The sequence below is a fragment of the Cannabis sativa genome, chromosome 8 (genome assembly GCF_029168945.1).
Source record: "Cannabis sativa cultivar Pink pepper isolate KNU-18-1 chromosome 8, ASM2916894v1, whole genome shotgun sequence".
NCBI lineage: Eukaryota > Viridiplantae > Streptophyta > Magnoliopsida > Rosales > Cannabaceae > Cannabis > Cannabis sativa.
This window is the reverse complement of record NC_083608.1, coordinates 12,176,762-12,186,804: the sequence shown is the minus strand read 5'-3', so window position 1 is coordinate 12,186,804 and position 10,043 is coordinate 12,176,762. Positions and strand designations below refer to the sequence as shown.

The window sequence follows — 10,043 nt, the reverse complement described above, 5'->3', positions numbered from 1 at the left end:
AATTGTTCTCTCATTTCTTGAAGAAAAATAGGACTATTTATAGGCACGCATGGGGTAAAGGGCATACCCTTTACCCACCTAGGGTTTTGTACCCCACACGCTATTAAGGTCAGTACTACTAAAGGGCGATATGACCATTGGCTAGTAAGAACCTTCTTCATCATGTGGTATACAGCTGCTTGTGAGGACTTTTGTGCAATCCAGGACACGCGTCGCGCAAAGGTCTCTCCTTTGCAAAATACTCTCTAACCGGGTCGTTAGGCAAAAAGCATATTTGAGGGTGCGTATGCACACTACCATGATCTGGCACGGGGTACAAAATCTGATCATGTGTCAGAAAAAGGTGTAACTGTCTATGGAGTGATTTTTGCAAGACGCTGACGTGACCACCGTCTCCAAGACCTTTATCGCGCTCCAGGTCCTTTATAAAGGGAAGTTACTCCTAGAGGTCATCGTCTCTCATTGCCTCCCAAGTCCGGGAGATGTTCCTTTTCTTGGTTATCTTGAATAACTCTTGTCGAGGTTACATTCTCCCCTCCGATCGTGCCACATGTCTACTTAATGAAAATTTGGATAATATATATTTAATACATTATAAATTTGAAATAATTCAAAAACTTTAACAAATAATATTTATATTGGACAGAAACTCATACGAATAAAATATTATAAAATTATCATGAATAATAAAAAGAATAATAATTTTTTCAGTATGGAATAAACTCTTATTTTTACAAATATGTAAATGATGAAACTAAGAAAAGAAATTGTAATTACAACAATTAATAGAAAATCTAGACACCATATATTTATTTATAACAAAATCAAGCACTTTTATAATTTTTTGAATACAAATAAAAACTGCCCGTGCATGATACAACAATTATTAGCTTAGCTCACGATCCAGTTAAAATATCATTATATATCAGGCAAAATCAAGGAATAATTACTGGTTTCAAGCTGGAAAACGGTAGAGGGTTATTAGGCAAATTACTAGACTATTTAAGAGGAAATAAAGATTGAGTAAATCTTGTGAAGGTTTAAAATTATTAGGCATTAAAAGGCAAATTGATTTGATATACACGTACAGCAAAATCGAATTGAGATAATCATACTACAAGATAATTAGAATCTTACAAAATTTCCCCTAAAGATCCTTTTTAACTTAACTACTACGATTTCCTTGCTCCCTAAATTTACCCAAGTGTCCGTTTTTTCTATCACTACTTCTTCAGAGTGTACATTCCATCTCTTAGTTCTAACTTTTCTTCAGAAACTAGTCCAGATAAGAAACCTTGCAATTGTTGGAGAGTCTTGTCATAAGAAGGATCAGCTACACAGAACATCTGCAGCATTTTTTCCAGTAAACCGTTTAGATATAGTTATTTCATGCACAACCATTTTGTAGCCATATAAATTTTCCAAACCCAAGTAAAAAATTGATTGGACACGTTCTTCCTCACCTTTAGAGTATTATGAATTCGATCTAATGCCATGCTCCCAAAATTTGTGAGCATACCCATGATAAATTTCTGCAATAAAGGCATTGTTACATGGTATTTTGATAATACACTAAAAGCAGGGTAATTTAATACTCAGATCAATATTGCCAAAGACATATAATGTAGATACATACCTCGTACACAGTCATTTCTTTTCGTAGTTGATCTTCAACGGAAGCCACAGATCTGTCCCCTTCCTCATCCCCTGCGAGATCTTCACAATTTCCACTAGTACCAGGAGTCTTACCCGTGTCACTTACACCTTCCATAAGGGTAAATTTATGGTCATTTATGTCTGCCCCAAGTGTTTCTGCAATAACTCCCTATAAAGGATATCAATGCGTTAGTTTGTCACTAAATTAACAACGTTTATTGGAGGTAATGAAATGAAATGAAAACAATTTTTATTCAATTCCTTTGTTGGTTTCATTTGAAAGTATTGGAATAGCATTCCTATTCTAGCTGTGTTTTAATTCTTTCTAACCAAACACCACCTAATGGAGTGTTTGTTATGTGAGTTTTAGTTGGAGGGAGTAGAGTTGAAGGAAATATAAAACCCAACTGTTGGAGGAGATTAATTATTACCACCATTTTAATTTAAAAAGTGGAACCTATTTGGAAACACAAACCTGCTAAGAGTTCCATGAAGTATCCAATTTGAACCTAACTAAACATTTCTAACTGGTGCTTGAACAGGAAAGCTTGAGTTACAAGAGACGGGAAACTATAGAGCTTAAAAAGTCAAATCGTAATGCCACAACCGAAAAAAAAAAAAGGTCAAATCATAATCAAGGATAAGAGAAAGAGTATGCATGAGAAAATAAAGCTACGAGAATAAGTAGTCCTGTAAAATTTTATGTTCCTCATAAATTGATAATCAGTACATCACTATACACCTCAAGATCAGGGATAGCCAAGTTAAATTCAATGTCTAATCACATACACGTGCACAAGCCAGGAAAGTTATGAAACCTGATGAGGGATGTGTTTAACAAAGATACCTTGCTTATCCAAAAATTTATCCTGCGGTTAAGTACATCTATGGGAACCCCAATTGCAGCTGCAAGACTTTTAGATGTCCAACTGAAAGTAGAACATACAACTATGAGTACATTTAGATGTATGTAAGGCATTACAAAATCAATCCCCCGATTTTACTTACCAAGCTTGATCTTGAAACTTCATAATTATTGCTGCGTGGACAGGAGTCACTGTAAACTGCATCTGCCTATCTTCAAATTGCAATTCCAACTGAAACATCATCACAAGATAAATTTTTCAGTATATGAAAGATCACTACCATTCAAAGTACATTCTAAACATAGTAAAGCACCTAACCTTGACTGCACCAAGGTTCTTCTTCCACATTAGCTTTCGAGGGGTCTTGATTTCATTGAATCTCTTTGCATAATCTGAGAGCAGCCGATCAACAGACTGAGGTATAATAAGGGATTCTTCCTGAAAATAATCTAAGGTTAATCATTTACAGCTGTAACTGAGAAAGAAGGCAGTGTAAAAGGTGATAGAGGAGTTAACTGAGACGTCTAGAGATAAAGTCAAAATATTAATTATATTGAATCATACTTTCTATGTTAATGCATTCCATCTTAATTGACTCAAACCTTTGTAACCTAGATACTTTGTGCAGAAATGCAGAATGACTAGAACTACTCAGCAAGCAGCCATTACTTTTTCCCGAAAAAGATACCACTTTGTATTCTCTCTTTGTACTTATATAATAAATAATACAACGAAGGACGATAAAAAATAACCTCAAGGAACTCAACAAACAGCATATGCATAATTTGTGATCAACAAAAAAAAAATTAAAAGCTCTAGGAAGTTATATCCCAGCTGTCAAATAAATACATGCCTAAGAAATCATATAACAAAGTGACTTTACATAGTGATACTGTAAATCCCAAAGTAGATTTGCACGTAAAGGAGAAAGTTTAGATGCTTCATAACTGTGGGCTAGGTCTAGTATCAGTTCATGTGCATATTAAAATTGGTTATTAAGATTTGTGATGTGACATGTGGCGAAAATTTTTTTACCTGGATCTGAGGCCAAAAATTAGAAGATAAGATTGTAGCATCAAGAATATCCATGGCTAAACCATTATCCTCTGGCTCAGGCTCTACAAATACATCCAGCAGAAAATAATGGTGAAAGAATTGTCTCAAATCGTCCTCAGGGATTTCGCTTTTCATAAAAAATAATAAAATATCTACCTGTTCGAGACAACTTGTTTATAGTTGCTTTAATATTGGAATTTGTTCTCTTGGAATCAATCAGATCATTTAGCATAATTTCACATTTCTGCATGCTGCTTTCTCCAAAATGTATCTGGAAAAAACTACAAGTGAGAATGATCTTTTTTTCCATATTGATAGAGTCATCCCACAGAACTTACAATCTTTGGGAGAAACAAAATTTATTATTAAAGGGGAAAATATACAGCAATGGTCCTAACAAAGCACAAGCTAAACCAACACACACATATATAATATAACTTAAACATTAAAAGCCTTGAAATTATACAACAGAACACTTGCCTTGAGCAGCTCAAGAGTACGTAACTCCGTGTCTATGTCATAACCAGATTTGTTTAGAAGCTTTTCAGCGAGCATAACACGATATTCATTTACTAGTTGATCTTTCGAACCAACTATACCAACAATCATCCCAAGTATGTCAACCTTCCTTCTATTCCTGCTACCCTTCAAAGGGTCAGCTTCTACGGGGTCAGGCTCCCAGCTGTAATGACAGAAATTAAAGACACATAAGAAATGTAGAAGAAAAAACAGAAAATGGAACATTTTCACCATTACATAGGCACCACTACTTTAGTTTGGCCATTATAACTGGCATATAACATTATTAAATTTTATTCTATTCTGATGTGTTCTTGTCCAGACCGTGTGGCATTAATCCATGCTTGTTTGTCATCAGTGTGAAAATCGTCATCATGACCAGTGTTCTCCTGGCTTTCTTCATCTCTATTTAATTCTTCAAGAAGGCTATCACCGGTATTTCCAGAAATGTTTGAATTGCCGCCAGTGCCATCAGTAAGCATTGTCACAATGCATTTTATGGTGTCTTTCCTTCCTCTTAAATAGTCCCTGATTGGTTCACCAACTGCTTCAAGGAAAACACCTGCTGGATCTATTGTTCGGAGTGCCTTAATAGTTGAAACATATTGATGTAATATGTCATTTGTTGAGGCCCCTGCTGTAAGCAAGCGATATCGTAGTGCAGAGATGAATGACTCCACCAGCTTAGAATGCTGTCCAGTGTACTCGAGACACTGTTTTAAATCTTCAATGGCAGGTAAACTGCATAAAAACACAAAAACAAAGTAAATAAATACCCAAAATTATATGATCTGATTACCCACATGTTCTAATCATACAATAAAGTAGCATAACGTTTATCAGGGAATAATATTGTATTTCATTTTATAATATACTATCCTGGACTGCTGAAAGATGTACTTTAACAGATTTTTTAACAATTAAGATTTTTATATATGTCAGAAAGATGACAATGAAATCCTTATCACCTTGCACAGTAAGCAAGAAAGTAAAACATCCCCGTCATCCATTTGATAATTAAAGAATTAAAAAAGCTGTAAAATTTACCTATCCGGGTAGTCAACAATAATTTCAAATAATTTGGCTATTCTTAGATTTTGAAGTGTTTCATAAGCAAAATATTCTAGTCGCAATTGCCATCTTACAAGCCCTTCAGAAGGTGTATCAATTCCAGGATAGAATGACGAAGGGTGTGAAGCCAAAGGCGATTTAAGTCCAGAAGAAACACTGTCATAACTAATGGAGTCACCAAGATAAGCAAGAAGGGCATGCAAAAACTGAAGAGGCACAGCCTGCACAATGCATATTCAATGCATGAATAAAGACATCAGGGGAGAGCAAAAAAGGAAATAGAAAAAGGATGTTGCAAATATCTTAGCGTATGCTCATACATAGATCCTAGCATGAAGGAGAAGTTACAAGATCAAGGTCATAGCAGACGATAAGAAATAATATCACCATGAAGTGTAATTTCATGGTTTGCAGAAAAGATAACAGCATTTTGGTCACTATCTCAAATTAATTTGGTCTAAAATAGGAAGAATATGATATATACTAACGTATCCAATAATATTCCAAGGAAAGAACACATAACTACTAATGATGAAAGAGCCTTCATGATTGGTCAAAAAATAAATAAAGAGCCTTCATAATTGGTCAAAAAAAATAAATAAAGAGCCTTCATAATTGGTCAATGGTATTTCAAACAAAATGCCCACGAACTTACCTTAGTGCACTAGACATTTCATTCATTTTAAATTATATTTGTTTTCTTTGTCAAATTAAATGCTTTCTGCGTTAAGAAAAACTATTGAAAAGTAAACCTCCAGTATTACACACTACATAGATAAATAGAAACAGTTTAATTAACAATAACTTCAGCATTGCCAATTGTTCTTAATCTGTAAACTGGAAAAGTGGAGAGAGCTCAAGAAAGCAACCTGTATCCACCCTTTAATGGATTCCAAAACAGAACTCCTGTAATCATCACCAGCAAGATCATGTACTTTGGCCTGCATGTGGACAGCATATTAGAAATGACCCAGACTCCCAGAGATTAGTTTATTTATAATGAAAACATGGAATAGGTCGAATTTAGCACACTTGTACAGAAGAAGATGCTGGATATATCAAAGGGAGTGGGAAAGTAAAATAAGATAAGAAAGATGCTTAGTGCAATAGAGGTCCAAATTTTAACCTTGAGAAGAAAAAATATAGCAGAAGCATAGGCATCTTCCGTCATAGATGTAAACCCAAGATTTCTTAGATCGCAAACAACCTTCCCAATGTTTTTCACCAACTTATTATTTTCTGAGAACCTGCCATGGCCAGAGGAATCATCAATTTCCATTTGACCAGCCCCACAGGATACTTTGCTCCTTTCATGTGAACCAATTCCATCCCCATCTTGAAATTCACTATCATCTCCAGCCATGATAGTACTTAGCTCCTCCAATCGTTCCTTAAAATACCAGTCAAGCATATCTAAGAAGATTGGCATGAGAAGAAAAAGAAAAGATGGGTGTAATCAAAAGGACAGAAATTGAAAGGTGGAAACAATAAACGTTCACATAAACACCAAATTAAAGTACACGTCTCATCTGATGGAAAACCTTCGTCATCCAAATTCAAAATGCGAACTTAAATGATCAAATCAGCACCAAATGTGTCATTGAGTACATATATTCATATTTTATATACCTGGAAAATGACGAGGAAGGGTAGCCATCAGAACCGAAGATACAAGCATTTGATACTTAGAAAGGAGGTAAACTCTCTCTGCATCTGAATTGTGGCTTCCTCCAGAAACATGATCCTCGAAAGACTGTAAAGCATGAACCAGCATTAACAAACACTTCTCTTGATATTGCTTCTCCGTTGTTATCTCTTCTAGAGCTTTGCAAAGTACTTCTTGAATTTCATCCTCCCCATTCTGGCTTTAAAATATTGCACGAAACACCTATTAGTAAATGGATAAATAAACCCATGAGAGATTTTTGAAACTCATTACTGATATATTCTAACGTACATGAGAGTTTTTCATTTCCAGTTCAGAAGCATTGGCGCAAGAATCGAAATGCCCCCAAAATTTGAAGACACCATTTTTCTGAAAGGTTTCCTGTTAAACAAGACTAAATCGAATTAACCCTAGTTTTCAAACAGGTAGAAACCAAACAAGAGTAAAAAAAAATCATCGCTTTCCCGGAAAACATAAAGGAACTTTGATGGTCCAAGAGTGAAATTGGTCACCTCAAGAACTCGGAGAAAGTGGTCCCGAACCAAAGAGTCGAGGCCGTGCTTGCAGAGGCCGTGGACGTGAACGATGAACTCGGAACCGATAGAAAGATCCCCGGCGCCGTGGAGAAGCACGTTGGTGGCAGAGCAGAAGCCGTTGTAGCTATCGATGATCTCTTGAATCTGGTGGTGAGAGAGAGTACCCAAAATCCCCAAATTGAAAGGTGGGGAGGTGGAGTCCTCCATTGTTACAGTGAAAAGGTCTTTCTCTGTGTGTCTCTAATTTTTGGAATTGCATTTGCCGCCACTCCTCTCACGTCGAAGGGGTTGGGTTAGTGTGTGACAACTCTACTCAACATTACAATAGTGCGCTTGAAAGCAAGAATGACTTACGACATTTCAATTGTCGTCGTTAATGGACTTTCTTAATTAAGTATAGGCCTCAGCGACTTGGGTCCTTCACCCCTAGTTTACGAGTTTGGATAATTCAAGGCAAAATACAAATTACACTCATTATGGGTATTCTTTAGAGAAATTTACGCTCACAGAAGTAATTTTAAAAGGGAAATTTGACATTTTATGCTTAAAAATGTGTAATGGTGTTAAATTATACCATCATCCTAAGAATTTGGTAACTATGCCAATCTTTTAATGGTAACCCCAAAATGCCCTCTCCTCAAACCCAAAAAAATCAGCCCCTCCTTTCTCTCTCTTTCCCTCTCGTTTGATCTCTCTCTCTCTCTCTTCTCTCACTCTCTCTCTTCTCGCACTCTCTCTCTTTCACTTTGTCTCTCTTTCTCATTGCTCTCTCCGTTGCCGCCATTACTGGCCATTGCGCCTTGACCACCTCCACGTCTTGGCCGACTGCCACCTTGAAGATTCTCACCCTCAAAGTCCACCACACTCAACAAAGCAATGGGTAAGTATTTTTCTTAGTAAATAGTGTTGTTTTTTGTTGTATTGTATGGATCTGAACGTTGTTAGTTGTAATTTGTGGCATTTGTGTCCTTGAAATGGAGGTAGAGTTTGTTCCGAACAGTCTGTGTTTTTCTGGGTTTTTACGTGTTTTTGCGATTTTATGCGACTTTGTGCGATTTTCATGAGGAACCTGAGGTTAGGGGTGACATGATTAATTTTGGCGACATTGTACGATAGTTATGAGATTAGTGTGCGATTATGATGTTATGCGATTTATGTGCGACATTTGTGCACCATTATGCGATTTTGTCATGTATGTTTAAATCTGCGACCTTATGCGATTTGTGTGCGATTATTGTGCGACATGTTACTCCAGCATATTATAGTTGTATGAGACATTTGTAATAGTTATGTGATTAGTGTGCGATTATGATGTTATGCGATTTGTGTGCGACATTTGTGCAGCATTATGCGATTTTAACATGTATGTTTTAATCTGCGACCTTATGCGATTTGTGTGTGATTATTGTGCGACATGATACTCCAGCATATTGAAGTTGTATTAGGCGACATTGTGCGACTTCCGTAGTACCTTGTGCGATGTATGTGCGATATTGTATGCTGATTTTTTCTGTTTATTTGTTTGTATTTCTTTGGGACAGATTCATCTGTATTTGTGCCTGTACTGTATGATGGAGTTTGGACTTTGGAGGGTTTCAACTGGGTATTTGATTCCTCAAAAAGTAAGACATTGATATTGGACATTGATTTGTACCTTTGAAAAAGTTGCGTGAAGTTTTGCATGAGGAGTTGGAGGTGGACCCCTTGGTGTATGAATTGAAGTTAGAAGTTCTTTACATGTACATGAAAGGCACTAAGTTTCCACCTGAGGTTTTAGTGAAAGATAGTCAACTACGAGTGTTCTTGAGCATGAAGGCAAAAATGAGTGTGGACAACTTGTTGCCACTATTTGTGACTAAGGTGAAGAAGAATGTGAATTTGGAGCAGACTCCCCGAAATGTAACCCCTAGAAGTGTTGTTGGGACCTTTGTCCCAGAAACTGATCTGGGGGTTGGTTTGGACGAGCAAGTTGGCACTAATGTAGATGATGAGAGAGTGGGTATCGAATTTCATCATTCAGATGAGTTCGATGCTCCCTTTTACAACAATGATCCTGTGGTTGATTTGGGTGTGGATGATGATGTGGCTGCTGATGTACCTCCCCTGAGGATGGAACTAACTCCAAGCAACCAAGTAGAGCGACAAAGAAGACCCCCCCGTAGTGAGAATCGCCAAACACCAGGAACTAGTAGCGATCGGCCGGGTCCTTCGATAGTGCTCCTGTATCTGAATTTGAAGTTTCTACTAAATTCAAACCTCTTGTGTGGACAAGGGAAGACATAGAGGAAAATAATGTGTATACAACATCTCTTAGTGGTACGCCTTCAGGGGAGATATATCTTGGCAAGTTGTACAAAAACAAGGAAGAATTGAAGAATGTAGTGGGAAGCTATGCACTGAAAAATAATTTTGAGTGGATGGGAAGTAAGTCTGGCACTGATGTGTTTTACGTTACTTGTAAGGATGAAAATTGTAAATGGAGATTAAGGGGGAAGAAGAGGGCACTTTGTGACATGTTTGAGGTTACTGTGTTTCACAACGAACACACATGTAACTTGGATTCTAGGCATTCTGATCACCGGCAAAAGCGGCAAGTGGGTCATTGGTCACATTATTAAGAACAAGTACACATCAGATGGATCTAACTACAAGGCAAAAGACATACAGAGGGAT

The 10,043-nt window shown here is 36.8% G+C and overlaps 1 protein-coding gene across 3 annotated transcripts; it reads right to left on the bottom strand.

Moving 5' to 3' along the window:
* Positions 1 to 1,028: 1,028 nt before the first annotated feature.
* LOC133030148 (anaphase-promoting complex subunit 2-like) lies at positions 1,029 to 7,731 on the bottom strand. 3 transcript variants are annotated; one of them, XM_061102380.1, is made up of 16 exons: positions 7,347 to 7,731; positions 7,126 to 7,215; positions 6,798 to 7,029; positions 6,295 to 6,581; positions 6,038 to 6,109; positions 5,145 to 5,389; positions 4,422 to 4,838; positions 4,059 to 4,260; positions 3,735 to 3,849; positions 3,558 to 3,640; positions 2,841 to 2,960; positions 2,665 to 2,753; positions 2,504 to 2,585; positions 1,637 to 1,825; positions 1,464 to 1,532; positions 1,029 to 1,346 (listed from the first exon to the last, which is right to left on the bottom strand). In XM_061102380.1, the coding sequence occupies exons 1-16, from the start codon at positions 7,575 to 7,577 to the stop codon at positions 1,224 to 1,226; spliced, it is 2,646 nt and encodes an 881-aa protein (XP_060958363.1). In that variant the 5' UTR covers positions 7,578 to 7,731; the 3' UTR covers positions 1,029 to 1,223. The 3 variants fall into 3 exon arrangements, with proteins under 3 accessions (XP_060958363.1, XP_060958362.1, XP_060958364.1); XM_061102379.1 differs by having other exon boundaries at positions 3,558 to 3,653; positions 3,736 to 3,849; XM_061102381.1 differs by lacking the exon at positions 7,347 to 7,731 and having other exon boundaries at positions 3,558 to 3,653; positions 3,736 to 3,849; positions 6,798 to 7,033; positions 7,126 to 7,217.
* Between the last annotated feature and the right edge of the window lie 2,312 nt (positions 7,732 to 10,043).

Excerpts from the sequence above, each read along its gene's own strand:
- LOC133030148 (XM_061102379.1), bottom strand. The coding sequence starts at position 7,577 with ATGGAGGACTCCACCTCCCCACCTTTCAATTTGGGGATTTTGGGTACT. Across the intron at positions 7,216-7,346 it reads ACTTTCTCCGAGTTCTTGAG|GAAACCTTTCAGAAAAATGG; the intron begins GTGACCAATTTC and ends CTTGTTTAACAG. Across the intron at positions 1,826-2,503 it reads TAAATTTTTGGATAAGCAAG|GGAGTTATTGCAGAAACACT; the intron begins GTATCTTTGTTA and ends TATCCTTTATAG.